Source organism: Engystomops pustulosus, chromosome 6, assembly GCF_040894005.1.
Source record: "Engystomops pustulosus chromosome 6, aEngPut4.maternal, whole genome shotgun sequence".
In the NCBI taxonomy this organism is placed as follows: domain Eukaryota; kingdom Metazoa; phylum Chordata; class Amphibia; order Anura; family Leptodactylidae; genus Engystomops; species Engystomops pustulosus.
Window position 1 is genome coordinate 29,466,498 of NC_092416.1, and position 22,066 is coordinate 29,488,563.

Genomic DNA, 22,066 nt, shown 5'->3' on the forward strand with positions numbered 1-22,066 from the left:
ATTGTGATTCATTTAACATGTGGAATAAAGCAGATACTGAGAGGGTAACCCTATAGAACGTATAACTTATCATAATCTGCAGGCTTAAAATGTGTTATAAAAAGTGAAATTCCAAGTACAATACCCATAATATTGTGGTCATTACGGTGTAGCTGGACTTGTGTCTTACCAATGCCTAAAGAGCAGCAGTATAGGACAGGGGTTTCACTCAATTTCTGTTCTGAATTGGCCAGGACGTGGTTAATTCTGTACATGAAGTTTCATTATAAACTCCTCTTTAGGGACCAAAGAGCAGAAAGTCACAGCCAAGAAATTCACTGACCCGTGCCACTACCATTTTACTAGGAATTAATTAACTTGGAGACGGGGCAGAAGAAGGGGGCCTGGGTGGGGGGTTGATTAGAGAGACCACCCCTCTATTTCAGATACTTCCAAAAAACTTTAGACATTGAAGAATATCCCCCAATAGTGTACACTTATAGTGGAAGTGATGGGTTATAAAATCACAAAAGCTACAAAAAACACATTGTCCAGAATAGTGAGAACTATTTGTTCCATATGCAAATCCAACCCCCATGTTTAGATAAATTGACCTCTTAATCCAGAGTCACCCCCTTCTTATTCCAAGTCCTGCTACCCTGACATTTACATTGTGTATCAAGATGTAGCAGAGCCAAGTTTGTTAATACAAGACAAGTGATGTAATATATGAAAACCACACACACACTCCGCTCTCCTACATGTGTACATTCATGCGCTTCCAGCAGAGCACGGTGACCCCAGATCAGGCAGCCCCCACCTCCCCAGGAAGTTTCTGGGTCAGCATCTCACCCACTGATGGACAAGTCCTGTTTATTGCACTGATTGAAAGAATGGAAGGAGGGGGGGGGGGGGGGAATAGAGGATGAGGATGTTAAGAGGGGGGTGTAAAGGGGCTGGGAGCTTTATTTGCATCTTAATGGGTTGTCCTTTAACGCAAAACTTCTTCCCCTCCTTGAACTTTTCTTCAGCTTCTCAGTCACAAGTTGCACAAGAACCCAGGAGACAGGTAAGAAGCTCTCAGTATCACATGCACTTTATAAGAGGTTCTCCTATCAAAGATATTATGTATGTGGGGGGGGGGGGGAATGCCATGGATGGGGGGGTGTTGGTATATGCAAGGGTGATGCCAGCGCAGTTAGCTGCTTAATGTGGGGTGGATGCCAGGGCTGTTTCATATGTTAATTGATGCCAGGGCTTTCCGTATATTTGTGGGTACGAAGCTTTGGCATTTCTGCATGTTCTTTACATAGGTGTGTTCCAGGACTGTATAGATGTAGGGTTGATGCCAGGGCACCAATTTGCACTATGAGGATGCCAGAGATTAATAAATTCACATTAAATTGTACAAGAACTTGATTTTTTTTTTAAATTTGGGGTTGATTTGCTCATAAATGCCTATTGGGGATGCCAGGGAATGAGGGTTTTGGGAATTGTCAGTCTTACGGCACAGGATTTGTAGATAATTGTGCTTACTATCCAAACTTATTGTACAGTCAGATCATGAGTCCAAGTGACAAGTAATCTGAAGGATCAGTATCCTGTCGATACAACAATCCACTACGGTCACAGAAAAGCAGCAGTCCAAAACATATAAAGTGACTTTTTTTTTTACTATACAAGATAATATGGAGGGGACTGGTTGGAATATTGGTTGGAATTTGGATAAACCGATATGTAAGGGATACAATGTATCTAGAGAACACCACGTGATTGCAGAAGCTGAACTTACTGTAGTATTTGTATACTTTATTGGGGGTATTATCATTGTTCAACAGCTCAATCCCATTTATTGCACCCAGTTATCAGCCCTAAATTCCACACATGTCCAGACTGGTGCCAAAAGTCTGATGGGACATGCACTTCCATTCACTGGCTGGTACAGATATAAGCAGCAGCTCTTCTCCGGCAGATTGATGGTCTCTAGCTCCAAGATACAGATTTAGTGCGGATATTCCCATAACTGTGGGGTACAGACACCCTCCCCCTTCATGGGCAGCCCTCACCCGGCATTCACTGCTGACCTACTTGGCCCTGTGACCAACTGCTCTGGTGATGGGAATATGTGCCCCACAAGCCAGAAAACACACAAAAGGGCAGCGTAAACTCATTAAAGGGGACCCTCCGGCTTAACCCATTGCATCACTGATCCTGTGGTCGGAATTTTTAAAGCATTAAGATTCTCTCCATATTTTCCCACAAACATTTGTAATACATAATACACCTCCATACAATCTATACTGCGGTGCTCCTCCCAGCGCTCACATGTGTAGTTAGAAAGCAGATTTTATTATTTCCCCCTATAGTAACCCCTCTTCTGTACGGGAACGTCCCGCCTGAAGACTTTGTATGAAGGGGGTCATATTACTGGCAGCAGGAGCTCATTATCCTGCGATTGTTCTTAGAGAAGACCCATGTGGTGGTGAAGGGAGGGTGGATGTGGGTGAACAGCATGAGAGGGATGATACTACCGCTATCATAAGGGGATGGGCAGGGTTTGTTTTATACAGCTCTGGAATCCACGCCAATCCAAGATATAAACCGTTTCAGTATGTAAATTACCATCAGGTGATGCTGAGGATATAAATATTAGGCCCCCCCCCCCTCCAAGAAACAAATGTGCACCCTGCAATGGTTTCCATAGTTTTCTTAGCTGTACTCCTTAATATAGATCTTAAAGGCGAAGCAGATGAGTTTAATGCCAAAACAGATATCCGTCTATTAAGGCAGATCTGTATTATACAGACATACAGACCCCCCCCCCCCCCTCATCCCATGTAACCCCCTCCCTCCCTTCAGCTGTGATACTTAACACTTCAGGTCATAACCCAGCATTTCACACCATGACAAGTCTGATGGCCACTGTATCCAATCTCATTTGTGTTCTTCACGTGTGGTCCTTTCTGCTAACCAATACTGTGACAAGCCATTGTATCTAATCCCATCCTGCGATACAGCCTTGCTGCATATATGATAGATCCCATATTTAGATACACACGGCAGTGATTTTTTGCCCTTCAGTCTGCATCCTTCACCCATCTAGTGACCCCCGGCACCCAGACTGGAGTCATGTATAACACTAGAGGTTGGTTACTTCTCTCAGGGATACTTAATCCTCAGGTATTATCTTATCAGGTCATAGTAAATCCACGAATCTGCTGAGTGAGACTGCTCTGCATTTGGAGAGTTCAGCCCCTGGCACCTTGTGCCCACAACATTTGTCCTAAGAGACCCCCAGCATCGGAGCCCCTACCTCGCACCATGGCGCTGACCAATGAGATGCATTTCGCCATTACCACCGTTGTCTGCTCCATTGTGGCTTTTATGGTGCTTCTATGTCTCTGCTACTTCACCTGCAGACTGGCGGGGTGAGTACAAGCCGAGGGGCAATGCCCCAATACCAGGCGGGAGGGTCTGCTCTATACACAAGCTGCAGCACATGTAGCTCCGGTTCCATTTACTTAATAGTGCATCATTACTGGCGCAGCCCTTAGGGTGCGGTCAAACGTTGCAGTTTAAACTGCATCGCAATTCGTTTTGCGTTGGTTTTAGGTGGTATTACTTATTTTAATAAGTGAAAGACATTTGTGGAAAAGCTTTCTCCTTCAAGATCAAATTCACCCATTCAGTTCATGTCTTTTACCTGTGAAATTGACAAAACTGCACCTAAAGCCACCTCAAAACTAATTGCGATGAAGTTTTAACAGCAACGTGTGACTGCACCCTTACAGAGGCACAACCCACAAATCACATAAGACTTAATTTCCACCTAGATAAGAAAAGCAGGTTGTTTTTTGTGGTTCAGGCTGCAGTGTAAAGAAAGGAGGGTTAGTTTTTTTTTGTTTTGTTACTTTGGATGAGTACAGAAAACTGGAAAATGGTGCCAAATAGAAACATCAACATAAGAGTTAAGCCGAACATGGCTTCTCCGCACATAATCACTATATCTTCTCCCATGCAAATCCCCACTATAATACTATAACTACTAATGCTGGTGGTGGTGGTGAAGAGAATGTGGAGCAGGACCACTGGTTGTAATTGCAAAAGTTTCTCACCCCTGGATTTGGGGATCCTCTTCCTTGCAGATGATACTTGTCCACATTAATTTTTTTTTTTCATCTTCCCAATAAGACTCCTGGCTGCACCAGCTCCAAAGTTGCTTCTACTCAACACTGAGCAGAGGGGCTGAATACTTATCACTGATATTTCAGTTTTTCTTTATTAATAAGTTTGTAAAAATATGTAAAGGAAAAGATTTAAAGGGATCAGAATACTTTCTGTACCCACTGTATAATATTGCACCAAGGGTGAATAGAAGTAGCCGACTTATCTCCAAGACCTTGGGGATGCAGCCAAATTCCTTTGCTACCAAGTGATGGACTATTTCCTCTAGGGTACACACTTTGTATAATACTGCCTATATTACAGAAAATTATATACATTATAAAACTTTCCCTTTGTACAGGATGGTTATGTTTAAGGTAAATGGGGTGAAAACGCTTTCCCACTACAATTGCATCATTGTGCACTAGTATCGCCGCCCCTCTGACCTTTCGTCTGTTTAATGCCAGGTTTTATTTTCAGCTGTTTGTTTGTACCTTGCTGTCGACTGGATTTTATGCTTTTATCCTTTCCATGTACAAATCTGGAGAGTAAATGAGGGGTTCAGGGGTTTGTGTGTTTGCTCTCCGGAGCCGCGGCTCAAGGGATGCACAACCTGCAATTTATGGGAATATCTGGGATGATTTAGTAAGGCTTTGAGTTATATTTAGGAGTCTAACCCCAATCAGGTCAAGCTTTCATTACCCTTTCTGGCCGGCAGGACTGCACACAGGGTGCTGGAGCTCTTCTGACCACGTGAAGGACAGACAGAATGGACCCGAGGTGGTGGTCACTACTGCTGGTCATCCAAGTGACCATGGGACAGAGCTTCCCAGGTAAGAGACCGCAAACTATTCCACAAGTCATTTGTTGTAGTGATCCAGAATCAGGTGTTATACTACAGACACATCCAGACCGACACAATGAGATTCATTGTGGGAACTCAGAAATGACACAAAGACTATCATTTACATGACCACCTACTAATTGTGGGTAAACCACACAGCATGCACCAACATCCCGCATAGTGGTGACTGCGGCTGTAGACGTGACATAATGATGGTCTGAATACTGGGTCTTTATATTTCACCTACAGCAATACATTACATTAGATCTTGAAAAAGGGCTAGAAGGTTGAAAGTTCATCAGAAAGTTGCAGAACTTTTCATATGTTTGTGCTGCAGAAGACTTCTCCTGTATACCTCTATGTAACCCAGTTTTATCCTCTTTAGAGCAAGAGAAGGACCCAGAATACTGGAGGAAACAGGCCCAAGACACCCTAAAAGAAGCTCTGCAACTGCAAAAGCTCAACACCAAGATAGCCAAGAACGTCATCATGTTCCTGGGAGATGGTACGAAAAGGGTGGACTTGGTACCTGGACACCCCAGACCCCTGACCCCATCAATTAATTAATGACCCTCTTTCCCTGGCATATTATAGGTATGGGGGTACCAACAGTTACAGCAACCCGTATCTTAAAGGGACAGCTTGCAGGAAAACCTGGAGAGGAGACCATGCTGGAGATGGACAAGTTTCCATATGTAGCTCTAGCAAAGGTGAGTCAAGTTTGTGCAATGAGAAGGTGGCATTATTTATACATGACACATGCCGGGCTGTGACTCCCGAGGGGCATGGGTGATGATTTCATGGGTGCATTAAGGGACATTGTGCAATGTGCATATAGTCACACCTTATACTATAGTAAGTGTTGTATCCAGCATGTACTGGTGTTGGTTCTGGATTTAGCAGTGACACCACTTACACTCCTGTTTATTCTTTATTTTCCATGAACTCAGCATTTGTCTCACTTTCCGTGGACAGTAGCCACAAACTCCGGGCATCACAGGGTAGGAAACCACCAGACAAGGAGCCTCCGTATACCTGTGGCCAGGGGAGATTGGGACAGCACCCATCTAGTGGGTGGTGGTTCCCAGCTTTTATGTACAATGGAGCAGAAATCTTTACACCCAAGACACCCCAAACAGAGGAGTGATGGGACATCACCACCACATTGTCTCCTAATCACTGCACACACGATACTATTACTACATCACCCTGGTCTGCTTCATACACACCCAGCTTACTCAATCACCAGTCACACCTTATACTACTGCATCTTTGATGTACAGAAATCTTATCTCTACAAACCACAAGTTAAAGGGAAAGTCAGATGAATGGGGGGGGGGGGGGGGGGTTTCTCATTTGAGGTCACAGGCACCTGGAGCAGGAGACAATACAAGAGAATGGGGACAATACTGGACTATGGGTATAAGAGATAACTACTTCAAACATCCCCAGACAATGCGGCCGCTTCTCTGTGTACCTATTCAGATGGGGCCCAAACATCACACAAGAAGCCACTAATCCCACCTGTAGTAAGTACTATCCCCCTTTATATGAGGGGGTGCGTCTACACCTGGGGAGGGGAACACTAGGGCCCCACAAGTCGTTGTTTCTCAGGAGAAGGAGTCTGGTTATTTACCTTCTATTCTGGGCCACAATATAAAAATTTTTTTATGGTTTTGCTTCAGGAAATGTAATATTAATTCCTTATTTATTAGGTTTATTAATTATAGTGCACATCCTGACCTCAATGCACTTTCCTCCTACAGACGTACAATACCAACGCACAAGTACCGGACAGCGCAGGCACTGCCACCGCTTATCTGTGCGGAGTCAAAGCCAACGAGGGGACGGTCGGTGTGAACGCTGCTGCCGTGCGGGATAAGTGTAACACAACTAAGGGCAATGAAGTCGACTCAATCTTAAAATGGGCCAAAGCAGCAGGTAAGAACACAGCGGGATCAAGACTAGGCTCCTCTCATTACTTCAGTCCTGACACTAGATCCGCCAGGTTGACCCCTATGACAGAAAGCACAACAGTCCAATATACTCCAGTATTTACTGTTGAAGGAAGGAGAGTATAACTGAGTGCATACTTAAGGGTGCCACAATTCGGTGGCCAAAAACGACTGCCCCTCAAATTCAGGAACACTCAAGTTCTAAGTCAACCTCTTATGCTATACTATATCAAAATTGGGTTTCAATCAAGCATGATGAAGGTTCCCACATGGCCATCACCCAGCTTCCCCAGACTAAGGAGTATTGCCCACGAGCCAAGATTTACTCGCATCGTAACAGTGTCTGAATGTCTGGTCCAAATGCTCAGAGACCGGAACTGAATGGACATGCCGAGTTCAGTTCTGTTCTCCAATTGTCCGGACCGGACAGTCAGGCACGCTTCTGATGAGTGTGTAGCAGTCAGCCTAATGGACATGTCTGCTCAGTTTTTTGTGTGGCCCTTGAGGTAGCCATGACAGATAACACAGCCAAGTGCCAATTAAGGGTCCGAGAAAACAATGTAGTCAACCAACTTGTTTCCACCTTCCTGGTCACTTTGGGTTAAAATAATCTGTTCTAAGGGACCAGGAAGCAGTGCCTTTACACTGCCTTGCAATTGTGCGCCAATTCCAGGTCACATGGTCAGCATGCAATTGCAAGCAGTGCTTCCAGGTCCCTCAGACAACATTATTTCTTTACCTATGGAGCAATTAGAAAGGTGGAAACAAAATTGAGAACATCAGTCAGCAGCGAATACAGACTGACTCCATGGATTCACAATTTAGGTGAAACTTGTAATGTCCCCATCTAACCTCACTTGAAATAGGCAGTTGTAGTAATCATAGTATTCTGCTGCAGCCTTAAACAGCAACTAGCTGTACAACTACATGGACCAGAGCGGCAGTAAAGACTAACACGAAGTTTAGAAAGATATGTAGAACATTGTGGTTTTATGTTCACATTGGACCTACCTGTCATGGCATTTGGATAATAGGCACAAAAACATACAAATCTTATCATGCAACATTGTTATTCACCAGGGAAATCAGTCGGAGTGGTGACCACCACCAGGGTAAACCATGCCACCCCAAGTGCAGCCTATGCCCACTGTGTCAACCGGGACTGGTACTCCGATAATGAGATGCCCAAAGATGCCATAGATGGAGGATGCAAGGACATTGCCTGGCAGCTCATGTATAATGTCCCAGACATTGAGGTAAGACCCAAGGAGGCGGGAAAGGGAACATTGTATGGATGGGGAAGTTAACAACTCACGGTTTTGAGAGATTCTGGCCGAAGCCAAATCTGGAGCAGGAGTGGCTTAACTGGAAAAAGAAGAACATACATTATAATAACTTATTACAGGTCATCATGGGTGGGGGCAGGAAGTACATGTACCCCAAGAACACCCCTGATGTGGAGTATCCAAAAGACGAAAGGGCGAATGGAACAAGACTGGACGGACTAAACCTGACCAAAATCTGGAGGGAAAAGAAGCCCAGCAACAAGGTAGGATGGAAGGTTTTAAAGCAGAATGATAACAGGATTTGTGAAGCAAAACTTCCCCCGCCCTTTCATTTCCAAATCTGCAGAAATACTCCCCTGAAATATTCCATCCAATACTCTCATTGAATAATACATTATAGCCTCCTCCCTTGAATGAGCATCACCCCAAGAGCAGAACTCACAATGAGGCCACTTACTTGTTTCAGGAAGTTTAAAACTCATGTCCTACGAGGCCTCAGTCCCAATCTTGCTGGAAGTTGAAGATCTTTACTCCTGGAAAGCAAGAAATTGAGAAAATTTGTTACAATAGATGTTGGCAGGATAGCTTGTTCACAAATTTTAACCTGATCATGTTTAGTGCCATTTATAAAATCCATTTAAGAAAAGTTCTCCCCGTCGACAGAGCTCCAGTATTCTGCATGGTAATATTTTTTCTGCATGCAGTCACCACCAGGGGGAGATCAGGAGCAGACAGCATTTGGCATTAGGGAGTACAGTTTCTCACTCTTAAGTGGGATCAAAATCATCATCCGTTTCCTAAATCTTCTCTCCACCACAGGCTGCACATTATGTCTGGAACCGGGAACAGCTAATGGCTCTGAAACCACAGGATGTCGACTATCTTCTAGGTAAGCCACAGATTTCCTGATCAGGCATAAAGGACCCGGCTATGGGATACCCAACACCTTTTTTTACTTTCTTCACCTGTTCCAGGCCTGTTTGAGCCGGCAGATCTGGTTTACGAACTAGAAAGAAACAAAACTACTGACCCCTCTCTCTCAGAGATGGTGAAAGTTGCCATTAGTATCCTGAAGAAGAACCCCAAAGGCTTCTTCCTTCTGGTGGAAGGTAAGTGACCTTAAGAGAAGACAAGCTGTAGAGTAGCCTAGATGTTACTTCCTTCCCTTGAGTTATAAACAATGGGGTGAAAATCATGAGTCCTCTTGTTTAACAGGTGGACGCATTGACCATGGGCATCATGAGGGAAAAGCCAAGCAAGCCTTAAATGAAGCCGTGCAGATGGACCTCGCCATAGGTTTAGCAGGGGAAATGACATCTGTGGAGGATACACTTACTGTTGTCACCGCTGACCACTCCCATGTCTTTACATTCGGGGGCTACACATACCGGGGCACCTCTATCTTTGGTAAGTTGGAGGACCGATCTTTGGAGAACACATGGATTGGCTGGATACAACTTACTGTATGCCCTGTCCATGATCATGACAGTCGTGGCTATTGTCTATTACAGGTTTGGCCCCTTCACTAAGCGACATTGACCAAAAACCCTTTACATCCATTCTGTACGGAAACGGACCTGGATACAAAATGACTGATGGAACCCGCGAAAACGTCTCCACTGTGGATTATAGTAAGTAGGAAACAGAAGTGAATTATTATATTGTTACAGTGGCAGCCCAGGGGCCATGTCCTTACAAACATCTCTCAACCACCCCCCCTGAGATGGATGCTACATTTGCTGGGAAAGTAAGAGTCAGTGTCCCATTATATCGGAAAGCTAAATTGTATCACTTTAATTTTCAAGATTATTTGCCAGCAGTGAATAGATGTTTACTGTTTAGGCTAATCAGTCTCCAAAATATGGACCATACGTTGGCCCTAGAACTACTCAGCATTGTAACCAGGATGATGGGAGTTACTGCCGTGGAGCAGGACTCCGCACATAGCATGGTTACAGTACAGGATTGTAATCTGGATCCCTGAAGCGTGTTCAGTCTTTAATGTCTGGCCAACGCGTGGTTTGTATTACAGACTGAATGCACAATTAGCTCAGCGTATTGTCTGGAGACGACACGACCAACAAACCCTCAGCTGTGAGAAGTATTTAGGCTTTTGGGGGTTTAACTTAAGTATAGACAGTGTTCCATTCACTGACTATACGCCCGAAAATAAATATCCAACTACTTCTACTTTCAGCTCAGGCCTCCTACCAGGCGCAGTCTGCAGTCCCTCTACGGCAGGAGACGCACGGCGGAGAAGATGTTGCCGTCTTTGCAAAGGGTCCGATGGCCCACCTGCTGCATGGTGTCCATGAGCAGAACTACATCCCTCATGTCATGGCGTACGCCTCCTGTGTTGGACAAAACCAAGATCACTGCACAACTGGAAGTGCGGGGCACGGCACAAGGGCCTCATTGGCCATGCTGCTTAGCGCCTTCATCACGCGACTCATCTTGTAAACAGCGGAGACGCCGGGCTCCTACCTCACACCGCTCTGCTCTGTGGTGGACGTCAGCTCTGCTACACCGTCCAGGGGATCGCTCCACAGAGGGCTGTGTCACACCCAGAAGGGTAAAAAGACCAAAGACTACTCCACAACCACTAACAAGCGGATCACACCAAGCACAACGGATGCCCCCCACACCCCAAGACTTATCCGTCCTGTAGTTGGCATCTTTTTAGTTGGGCATAATGAATTTAGCTGCCATGACTGCTTCTGTAGAAGATATCATCCAGCTTTCCCAGGATATTAAAAGGCCAGTCTAGGAAAGCTGAATGACAACGTCTCCAAAAGCGGTCAGGAAGCCCAATATCTTACAGGACTACTCTGAGGTTTGTATTTATCGGTGATGGTTACAGATTTATGGGGCAGATGATGATTTGTACATTTATAGGATTTTATTTTCATTTCTGTAAATTAAAAAACGACAAATTGTGAAACCTCAAAAAAAAAAAAAAAAAAAAAAAAGGGCAAATTACTGCACCAACACTAGATCAGTCTATTGTAGCTGCCCATTCCAACCTCTAGGGGGTACCACTGTCAAGTCTGAGTGAAGGAGGAGGGGGCGAGCCGGTTGCGTGGCTATAAATAGCCAATATTTTCCCAGCAGGAGGTTTTCCAGCCACAGGATCTTGGCCTGAAGACACAGGGCAGACACACGCCATTAACACGTCTGCCCAGGTTGCTTCTATTTGCGGAGATTCCCCCCTACATGCAGCGGGGTCTGGATACAATGAAGTCCAGTATAGTCCAAGATGACCAAAACCTTTCAGCCATTTATAGAATGGAACAGCAGGAAGAGCAAACATGCGCCAAAATACCTGCACCTAACAAACCCCCAGACACCGGGTGGAATAAACCAGAACAGGATAGTTCAAGGTAAACCATAGTGCAGTGCTACTACGGCTAGTTATACAAGGGAGAGTTGAATCCTGGCTAGTTTCTGGTCCTATACTCTGGACAGCGGAAAGCTGCGGCTAAATTGTAGCACAGGAAAATTTTCTAAATCCCTAGAACTTTTTTACGTTACTGCAATACTGTAATTTAAAGAGTTGTACCAGATTTTACCCCCATTATGCTACTCCCCCAACCTCAAGTAGGATGTGAAATGTCCTTCCTAGAATTCCCTCTTGTGAAATCTCACACATTTACATATAAAGAAAAAAAAATTCTCCTCCAAAGTCATGTGACAGTGAGCAGAGACGAGTCATATTTGCCACTTTAGAGGCTGCAGGGGAAATGGGGTCACTTAAGACAATCATCTTTTAACTGTTTACTATGACACCAGCAAGTTTCTAAAGATAATATTATCTTTCAGAACACATCAGGTTTGTGGTTTGGTGATCTAGTTTGAGAAATAAGCCTGATAACTGGATCTTTATCTGCAACTCTTTGGTTTTGTGATCTTCAGAACTGGAGATAAGAGTTACTTTCCTGATACAATGTAAAAGTGGATATCTTTAATATGACACCAGCAGCATGTTTATAGTGGTTATAGAACCGAAGACAGCAACTGAAGTGGCACTCCCCCCGCAGCCTCTTAATTTGACTCATCTCTGGCAAAATATGACTCTTCTCTAAGATTTTTAAAAGTAAATGGGAGAGATTTCACATAAAAGAGGGGGCCGATTAGTGGAGAAAAATCAGGTGACCGGTTCCCTTTAATACAAATCAGGAAGGGGCTTCTCCTCTTTCCATTGTGGGCCGGTTCGGCGCCTCTGATGGTTACCAGGACATTGAGGAATTGCCAGTTGGAAAGAGCAAGAAAAAGTTCAACCACACAACATTGTTTCCAAAGAAAATCAAAGAGGAGCAGTGACCACGCAGAGCTGGACAGGCGCCCGATGCTGCCCACAATCTGCCAGGAAGGTCATTACTGCAATCGCTTCCAGCCCTCAGAACAAGATGAAATAGTGAGAAGCTGCGAGAGCAACTAATCCTCAAACACACACACACACACACACACACACCACCCTGTGATAGTACACTTAGTCATAGTTTTACTAGAGAAAGCTGTGTGATGTCCAAGATAAAGAAGTCTAGTATAATGGTCTGACTACGACTACAGTCTTACTCAACTTTCCCACAGTCCTGAAAATCCCTGAAGGCAACATGCAATTGTCCTAAAGAAAATAAAATCTCCTTCCTCACTTCAACCGGCAGCTGAAGACACGTCCGGTAGTCAGATTGTTGTTTCCTGAGACATCTTCCAAGAAACACAAAGAAATGGGGAATAAGATGGCGTTGTGTGGTTTATGAAGGGCTGGTTTGGCGACGATCACTGAATCCCTGCACTGTCTGGGCCAATACCAGGGGAAGGGGTGGTGGGCGCACGGCAGGACATACTGTAATCAGGATATTAATGCTCTCTGGCACTCATTACCAGACCCTCCCAAATCCTAGTTCTGCTGAGTGTCAGCTCTTGTGTCAACAGAACAGCGCAAAGCTATGCAATGTATGCGATGTTCTGCAGACGTCTAGAGGATCCTGTGGTGTAATATTCTGCAGAACAAACCATAATGAACGAGCGAAGATTGCGATTTGCCTAAACCGCAAGCACTAGGGGGCGCTCAGTGCAGAGAATTAGCCAAAAACAGCAACTCGTTTCCCCTTCTCTGGAAAAAAAAGTCATTTAGAAAGAAATCTGATGTCTAGATCCTTATTCCGCTTGAATAACCCTCCTGGCAATCTGTTATATGCTCCCAGCACAAAGATACGTTACCATAGTTCTCAAACAGGGACATAGTAAGTTCTACATTGAAATACATGCGATTGGTAACGAGCACCCAGGGGTTTTTATTGTTCCAAATGGGTTGCGCTTAGGTTGATGTCACACATGGCGTTTTTGGTCCGTTTTTAAGCATGCGTTTAACAGACAAAACGCATGACTAAAAACTGGTTCAAAACGCCATGTGTGCCACTAGCCTTCAGTTGGCAGCACATGTGGCGTTTTGAACCCATTTTTGGGACGCGTTTTGAAAACTCATCCGTTTTTTAACCCATTTTAATTAAGAGGATGGGTTCAAAAACGGGTTCAAAACGCCATGTGTGGCATCAGCCTTAGGATCACAAGCCAACCAGAATGTGTGAGTGCAGCCTTGTCCTCCTCTTCTAACAAACACAGGGGTCAGTTCCCCCCCAGCAATGGTCTATTTAGAGCCAAACATTGAGGGCGCGTTCACACGTTGCGTTTTGACCTGCGTTTTCATTGCATTTGAAAAGCATATACAACAGCTGAGGAGAGGTGATTTGCCTAATTACATCACTGTTAACGTTTCCGTTTACAAAACGCATCGTAAACGCAATGTTAGGCAAATTACCTCACATCAGCTGTTGTATATGCATTTCAAACGCAATGAAAACGCAACGTGTGAACGCGCGTTCTGAATGCAGGTGTGGATCATAATGGATAAGCATAATCGAGAGGTAGTATTCCTGCTCTCTCTCACTCCACTCCTGATTCAGACATCAAAAGCGCCATCTGAAAAACTACATATGAACTCACCCTCATACACCAAGCCCATTGTAACCCACCATAGTTCTCAAAACTAACACTGCAAGACTCCCAGCATCATAGTCATCACCAACGATGCTGGGAGTCCCTGCCTCACACTAGTCATTACTGTTCCATACTGCAATTACAATTGCAGTCAATCTTACAAGGAGGCAGGAACATAGATGACCAGGATGATGGGAGTTGAATTCCTGCAGCAGTGCTTGGTCAGTAAACTACAGGCAACATATATGTTTGTGTGTCACCGTGTTATGACTACAACAGGAGCAAAATGTGACTAAGAAAAACCGGGCGCCCGATGTATCAGCAAAAAACACATAGGAAATACCACTATGCACACTATGCATGGTGATGGAGAACACATCATATACAGACACTGTAATGTCCTGTGAATGAAGATGACAATTACTATTATGTGACAAGCAGAAGGCCCCATGTTATAAGCCGGGAGCTCAGTGTAACCCACAGCTCCAGCTACAGCAATGTAATACAGCAGCACTTACCAGGCTCCAACCCTTCACTCAGGGGAGAGACCAGCACCCAGAAGAGCTGCCTGCACCCATCAGCCTTAATTAATAGTTGCTGCATTGCCACTCGTTAATTGCAAACACTAATTAACCCTTTGCCTCTCCAGTCTCCTCTGTGGGAGACCGCGTTCATCGCACATTGGAGCACATTTACTTACCCGGTCCTGTCACGGTCCCGTGGTGCATTGTCCGACGAGGATTCGGAGCTGCCGCGATTCACTAAGGTTGTGCGTCCAGTTTCCTGCAGGTGTCGCTGCTGCGCTGAGGTCCGCCGGAGTTCAACTTCTTCTTCCTGGTGCATGTAAGTGCTGATCTTGCGACACAATTCCCTTTTTAAATTCTGCGGGTTGTCCGACGGCAGGCCCCCCGATTTCTTTTGCATAAACGGCGGCGCCAATGCACCACAATCCGATTGCGTGCACCAAAAACCCGGGGCAAAATGGAAATATTCGGGATACCCGACGGAAATGCGGTCCACGGACCCTTAGTAAATGAGCCCCATTGTGTTTTGAAATGCATTTAGGGTGATGCCACATGTGGCGTTTTGGCCGCGGTCACACGTACCGCCAAGCGTCTTTTCATAACACGACGCTAACGCACAGGGGGAGGTCCTCGGCCCAAACGCACATTCGTTTCCAGAGAAACGCATGCGATCGGCTTAACAATCGCATGCGTTTCCCTGGAAACGCATGTGCGTTCGGGCCGAGGACCTCCCCCTGTGCGCGAGCGTTGCGTTATGACGGACACCTAGCGGTACGTGTGACCGCGGCCTTTTGGTCCGTTTTAAAAACGCATAAATTTTTGACCGTTTACAATGCGTTTGGCTGCTTAGAATCTATTTATCTTAATAAATAAACAGGTTCAAAGCAGCCAAACGAATGAGAAACACTGAGGTCGCGTTCACACATTCAGCTATAGTCGCGTTCATAACGCGACGCTAGCGCACAGTGGGCGGGGCTCGAGCCGATCGCATATGCGTTTCCCGGGAAACGCATGCGATTAATAACCCGATGGCATGCGTTTCTCTGGAAACACATATGCGATTGCCCCAAACTCCGCCCCCTGTGCGCTAGCGTTATGAACGCGGCGCTAGCGGAACGTGTGAACGCGCCCCGCAGGGCACAATCCGATCGCTTGCGCCAAAAACCCGGGGCAATACAGGGAAAATTACCGCAAATCGGAAATATTCGGGTAACATGTCAGGAAAACGCGAATCGGGCCCTTAGTAAATGACCCCCAGTGTAACCTCAGTATGTGATCCAGGCTGAAGCCCTTGGAATGCATAAAAAACGCATAATAAAACGCAACGCATCGTGTGAAAGTGCCCTCAGGCTTGTGCAACCAGGAGGCTTCATGCAGTATTCCAGATGATACAAGACGGATTATTTGCTCTGCAGGTCAGAATATCCATATTATTATTATTATTATTATAGATTAAGATAGATTATATAGATTGGAAAATCAGGGCTAGTTATGAAATGAACTGCAGTACCTTAAATGGGACAATAGATGGCAGCACAGGTCATGAGAAGAGCGAGCAGCCTCATTAGGTCTCTGGATTATGATTTTATTTTAATATTTTTTTAAAATTGTATTGGTGTCTGCAGTATGAAGTCCTCAGCACAGAGACACTGGATGCATCAATGCTAATGAAAACCACCAGTTAGGGTGATGCCACACATGGCGTTTTGAGCCCGTTCTTGGTCAGTTTTTATGCAGCCCGTCCAAAAACGCATGTCATTTTTGAAAACGCATCCGTTTTTGACCAGTTTTAATTAAGATAATTGGTAAAACCTGTCAAAGGCGGATGCTTAAAAACGGACCAAAAACGGGTTAAAAACGCCATGTGTGGCATCACCCTTACTGAGCTATCCGAGGGTCTAGAACGAGGTTTAAGGGCGCGTTCACACGTTCCACTAGCGTCGCATTCGTAACGCGACGCTAGCGCACAGGGGGCGGACTCAGGGCGATCGCATATGCGGTTCAATCGATCGGGTTATTAATTCCCGGGAAACGTATATGCGATCAGCCCGAGCCCCGCCCCCCTGTGCGCTAGAATCACGTTATGAACATGACGCTAGCGGAATGTGTGAACGTGCCCTAAGGGTGGTGGCACAGGTGGCGTTTTTAGTTCGTTTTTAGTCATGCGCTTTCAGTCCATTAAAAAAATGCATGCGTTTTAAAAACACATGGCTTTTTGAAAACACATCCGTTTTTTGAAAACGTTTGTTTTTGTCCGGTTTTCCCAATTTTTGTAATAAAAAAACGGACAAAAACGGATCAGTTTTTAAAAAAAAAAAAACGCATGCATTTTTTAAAAAACCCATCCATTTTTGACCAGTTTTAATAAAGATAATTGGTAAAACCTGTCAAAAATGCATGCCTTTTTTGACGGACTTCTTGAAAACGGGCAAAAACGGGTCCAAAACATGTGTGACCACAGGCTAAGAGAGCCTCTTACACCTCAGTTGTCAGGAGTGATCCCAGTGGTTGGATCACTCCTGATCAGTGATACACCACAGATCAGTAAATGATGGCGTATTCTAATAAGTTATACCTCCACTAGATGGAGCTCCTTACACAAAGACTAGCACCTATGTCATTTCTGATTTCCAAACCAGGAGGAGTAGCATCTCTCCTTTATGTAGTTCTCCACACCTGCTTTTGGCTTGTCAAACAGCATCTGAAAAAGTGAACGTGTGAACGCGCCCTCAGCGTTTGCATTCCGGATCTAGTGATGCACGTTTGGTTTCTTCCATGTACACAATGCAAAACCTGTGTTCTCATGACCAATGACATGATTCATTGGAACAAGCCCATCCCTGTTCTGAGTCAATTTCATTTTAAAACGCAATTCAACCGTAATGTGTGAACGCAGCCTTACGGTGATGGCACACGTGGCGTTTTGAACCCGTTTTTGGGCCTTTTTTCAGCTGTCCGTCAAAAACCGCATGTGTTTATGACAGGTTTTACCAATTTTCTTAATTAAAACTGCGTTAAAAATGCATTTTTAAATGAACTGCTTAAAAACGGGCCAGAAACGGGTTCAAACACCAAGTGTGGCATCACTCAAAGGGCGGATTCCCAAGTGACATTTTTGTTGTGTTTTTAAATGCATCCAAAAGGCAAATGGAAGGGGGTTTGGCCAAAAGGAATGTGCCAAACCCCCTCTAACTTTTGGCTGTTTGGATACATTTAAAACCTTGACAAAAACACCAACTGTGGGGCTCTTCTGCACCCGGCGTGTGCTCGCCTGGGATCCGGCATGGGCGAGCACACAGTAGGGTACATGTAGCCTGATAATGGAGGTTTTCCGCCTGTTTCATTTACTCCAGCAGAGATTTTGAACATGGTAACAAATTCATACAGAAAGTCTATTAGTCGCAGCGCTTTCTGTCTTCTGGCGTTATTAATGTATTTGAAACTGGACTGTCCCTTTAATATCCTTTTATGAAGTCTCCGGGGTGGGCATAGTTTTCTGGTGACAGCTTAGTCCCGAGGTGAGGGTCACCCATGTCTGTAGATTCAGCACAGTGATTCTGGTTGGTTCCGATACAGGCAGCGTAGCCCATGGCGTAGGGTAAATAGCTCTCCTCTAACACGCCATGCAGGAGATGAGCCATAGGGCCTTTTGCAAAAATGGCGACGTCTTCTCCTCCGTGTGTCTCTGATTTCAGGGGCACCGCGGACTGGGCATGGTAGGTAACATTCTCTGTTGATAATAAATGTATTAGTATGATATGAGAAGAGGAAGAATCCAGAGCACAGGATCCCAGGGTCAGAACTCACCTGTGTCCATGCCTGTGATGTTTTCTCGCTTCCCTCCATCTATTTTGAAGCCAGGTCCATTTCCATAGAGGATGGCTGTGTAAGGCATTTTATCTACATCACTAGGATCCTGGGCTAAGCCTGTGGGGTGAAGGGGGTCACATTATTTATGTCTAGTCACTCCTCCGGACATGCCCCATAACCATTTACCAACTCAGTGGGGCTTATTTACTAAGGGTCCTCGGATCGCATTTCCGCCAGGTTTTCCTACATTTTCGGGGAACACGCCGCTGGAACAGGTATTTAAGAGATGATTGTTTAGCATGCGATCGGATTTTGCCGCCGGCTTTCATACGACACAAATTGGGGGGCGGGCCGTCAGAAGATCTGACAGATTAGGACAAACCATGGGATTTAACTTAAAAATTGTGTCTCACGACAAGCACTTACATACACCGGGAGGAAGATGGTGAACTCCGGCGGACCTGAGCGGGGAAGCGACACATGCAGGATATCAGGTGCACGATCTTATTAAACTACCCTCTTCAAGAAACCCAAATGAATTACACAACACCTTTTCCCCAGGAGAGTCAATATAACTCAGGCGCCCTATGCTCTCACTTACCCATCTAAAGGTAGAGCCTATAGTAAAGTTCATACTGAGCCTCCGGGTTCATGAACAGAAGCAATAAACTGGTGCACTACAGCATGTGGTGCATTTGGGGTTTGGGAACAGTTTGGGAACTAACAAACATTTCCTTTGGGGCAGAAACTCAGACATCCTGGATCTGTGGACTATCTTACCTAGTATAGGGTTTCCTCTGGGCGGGTAACCCCCAAGGGTGAAGACGTGAGAGTGGTCTGCAGTCACCACGGTGAGACTATCCCCCTCTGAGGTCAGGGTACCAGCTAGGCCCACAGCTTTGTCCATCTCCACAGCGTCATATAGGGCAAGTTTTGCCTGTCCGGCGTGGTGGCCGTGGTCAATCCGTCCTCCTGGTGTTGTGATGGAGATATTAATGTTACACAAACTGGTACTGAAATCCTATTCACAAGTAGCTATACAAGATCCACTCCGCACCCATAAATATCCATGGGACGAAAAAAAAAGATGGCAGGTGCCACTATTGTCATAGATATAAGGACAACAGCTCACCCTCCACCAGCAGGAAGAAGCCTTTGGGGTTTTTCTGTAGGATTCGAATAGCGACTGAGACCATCTCGGAGAGGGAAGGGTCCGTGGAGGTATTTCTTTGCAGCTCGTATTGGAGATCAGACGGCTCAAAGAGACCTAATAACATAATGGAGATAAGGGGGGTTAGGGAGTTAGATATTCGGCAGCACCCCCATCATCATCAGCCACCTACACGGCATGAGACACCACTGCTACTACTTACCCATCAGATAATCCACCTTTTTTGTGTTGATCCCCAATAACTGCTTCCTGTCCCAGACGTAACGGGTTACCTAGGAAAGATTGGGGAAACTTTTTCACTTCCTAAACCTTTTTGTGTTTAGTTATGCTCCATTCCCATCTAAAGCTGATGTCAAATTATCTCTACTAGCACCTCTAGAGATGCATCCTACCCGCTATTATGCTGCTTTTCCTATGATCATACGCCCTATACAGCTATTTTATAATCAGTGGGGAGTGGGGAACAGGAGACAACTGCCCGGAGCTCACTGAACATCCTCTACAAACATAAGGATGGTGCATGTCAAAATTCAACATGTCCGATCCATCTTTCCCAACATTCATAATAGCCTTACTATGTAATAGATCAGAGCTTCAGAATTTGTGCTTTTTAACTAGTTCACACCTTGGAGGGTGGTTTCTTCTTGCACCATAGCTTCACTAAGTTTTGTCCGTCAAGTCTTGTACCGTTGGCCGTAGGATCCTCAGGGTATTCTACATCAGGGGTACCTTTTGGATACATGTATTTTCTGCCTCCTCCCAGAATAACCTGTGCAAAAATGAAGCAAGTGTCATAAGTACTCCATGGATTATATTTCCCATCACCCATCAGTGGCCCCGGGCCCCTCACCTCGATATCTTCTATGTTGTTAATTAGCTGCAGGGCAATATCCTTGCAGCCCTGCTGGATGGCATCTGGTGGCATGTCAGCATCTGAATACCAGTCACGATGAGCACTGTGGGCATACGCAGCGGCTGGGGTGGCGTGATTGATCCTGGTGGTTGTGACCACCCCAACAGACTTCCCTAAAACAGACATATTAACATCTATTACATGATCCTTATGTAAATCATATATTGTGAGAAGATCATGATAGGCTGTGAGAGTAGTCACTGGCATTACTATACAATTACATTGTGATCAGATACTACACACCTGCTGCCTTTGCCCACTTTAGGATGGAGTCCACCTCATTGCCTTTGGATGAGTTACAGTCTCCCAGCTTAGTGGCAGCGCTCAGCCCCAGGACTCCTCTATTGGTCTTCACACCACACAGGAAAGCAGTGGCTGTACCTGCGCTGTCCGGGACCTGGGAGTCTGTGTTATATGTCTGTGAAGACCCAACAGATATTTGTAAATCCCCCTAAGCAGGACCCCAATCTATTTGAGTAATCTCTCCTACATAGTTTGTTACTCCAGTTATTCCTGGTCCTGGGAAGTTAGAGTATAATGTTTCTAAGATGCATTTCATATGTAGCAAGCCCTTGTACTATGCAGTTCACCCATGATGAAGAAGAAGGTCATTTCTAAGTAAAGGAGGGGTAAAAAGAAAGAAGATGCTGCTGCAAGTGTAAGAGGGAGGGAAAGAAGGACAATGCTGCTAGTTGGGAGAGGGGATAATGTTGCTGCCAGTTGGGAGAGGGGATAATGTTGCTGCCAGTTGGGAGAGGGGATAATGTTGCTGCCAATTGGGAGAGGGGATAATGCTGCTGCCAGTTGGGAGAGGGGATAATGCTGCTGCCAGATGGAAGAGGGGATAATGTTGCTGCCAGTTGGAAGAGGGGATAATGCTGCTTCCAGTTGGAAGAGGGGATAATGTTGCTGCCAGTTGGAAGAGGGGATAATGCTGCTGCCAGTTGGGAGATGGGATAATGCTGCTGCCAGTTGGGAGAGGGGATAATGCTGCTGCCAGTTGGGAGAGGGGATAATGCTGCTGCCAGTTGGGAGATGGGATAATGTTGCTGCCAGTTGGGAGAGGGGATAATGCTGCTGCCAGTTAAGAGAGGGGATAATGCAGCTGCCAGTTTGGAGAGGGATACTGCTGCTGCCAGTTGGGAGAGGGGATAATGCTGCTGCTAGTTGGGAGAGGGGATAATGCTGCTGCAAGTTGGGAGATGGGATAATGCTGCTGCCAGTTGCACGAAGTGGCTTCAATGGAGGTACGTAACCTGCATTGGGATATGAGTTGCTTTTAGAAAGGCTTTTGGTATTGCACTGTAGTTTTGGTGTGTCTAGGGTATATAATGTGGACATATTTTATTGCTACTCTAAGAGGTAAAATGGTGGATTGGCCTTTATCGCCTTCTTAGGATACACAAGAGAACCCTATAAT

General features: G+C 45.4%; 3 protein-coding genes across 5 annotated transcripts in view; 1 reads left to right on the forward strand and 2 right to left on the reverse strand.

Annotated features, from left to right (window-relative positions):
- Positions 1–14,822, reverse strand: part of ECE1 (endothelin converting enzyme 1) — a 65,950-nt gene extending 51,128 nt beyond the window's left edge. The window contains exons 1-3 of the mRNA XM_072155357.1: positions 14,747–14,822; positions 8,686–8,761; positions 8,258–8,307 (exon numbers count right to left, since the gene is read on the reverse strand). Coding sequence (XP_072011458.1) covers positions 8,258–8,307; positions 8,686–8,710 — 75 coding nt within the window. The 5' untranslated portion in view covers positions 8,711–8,761; positions 14,747–14,822. The remainder of the gene's footprint in view (positions 1–8,257; positions 8,308–8,685; positions 8,762–14,746) is intronic.
- ALPL (alkaline phosphatase, biomineralization associated) lies at positions 992–11,167 on the forward strand. 2 transcript variants are annotated; one of them, XM_072155360.1, is made up of 12 exons: positions 992–1,048; positions 4,862–4,976; positions 5,373–5,492; positions 5,582–5,697; positions 6,754–6,928; positions 8,023–8,198; positions 8,348–8,491; positions 9,048–9,117; positions 9,203–9,337; positions 9,444–9,635; positions 9,740–9,859; positions 10,426–11,167. In XM_072155360.1, exons 2-12 carry the CDS (start codon positions 4,913–4,915, stop codon positions 10,686–10,688), a joined length of 1,575 nt encoding a protein of 524 aa, XP_072011461.1. In that variant the 5' UTR covers positions 992–1,048; positions 4,862–4,912; the 3' UTR covers positions 10,689–11,167. The 2 variants fall into 2 exon arrangements, with proteins under 2 accessions (XP_072011461.1, XP_072011463.1); XM_072155362.1 differs by lacking the exon at positions 992–1,048 and adding an exon at positions 3,220–3,407.
- A 1,494-nt stretch (positions 14,823–16,316) lies between the features above and the next one.
- The window catches only part of LOC140134770 (alkaline phosphatase-like), a 47,238-nt gene continuing 41,488 nt past the window's right edge, over positions 16,317–22,066 (reverse strand). For both annotated transcript variants that reach the window (XM_072155377.1, XM_072155376.1), the window contains exons 4-11: positions 20,890–21,064; positions 20,584–20,759; positions 20,359–20,502; positions 19,936–20,005; positions 19,695–19,829; positions 19,343–19,534; positions 18,560–18,679; positions 16,317–18,482 (exon numbers count right to left, since the gene is read on the reverse strand). In XM_072155377.1, the coding sequence (XP_072011478.1) occupies positions 18,208–18,482; positions 18,560–18,679; positions 19,343–19,534; positions 19,695–19,829; positions 19,936–20,005; positions 20,359–20,502; positions 20,584–20,759; positions 20,890–21,064 (1,287 nt within the window). In that variant the 3' untranslated portion in view covers positions 16,317–18,207. The remainder of the gene's footprint in view (positions 18,483–18,559; positions 18,680–19,342; positions 19,535–19,694; positions 19,830–19,935; positions 20,006–20,358; positions 20,503–20,583; positions 20,760–20,889; positions 21,065–22,066) is intronic.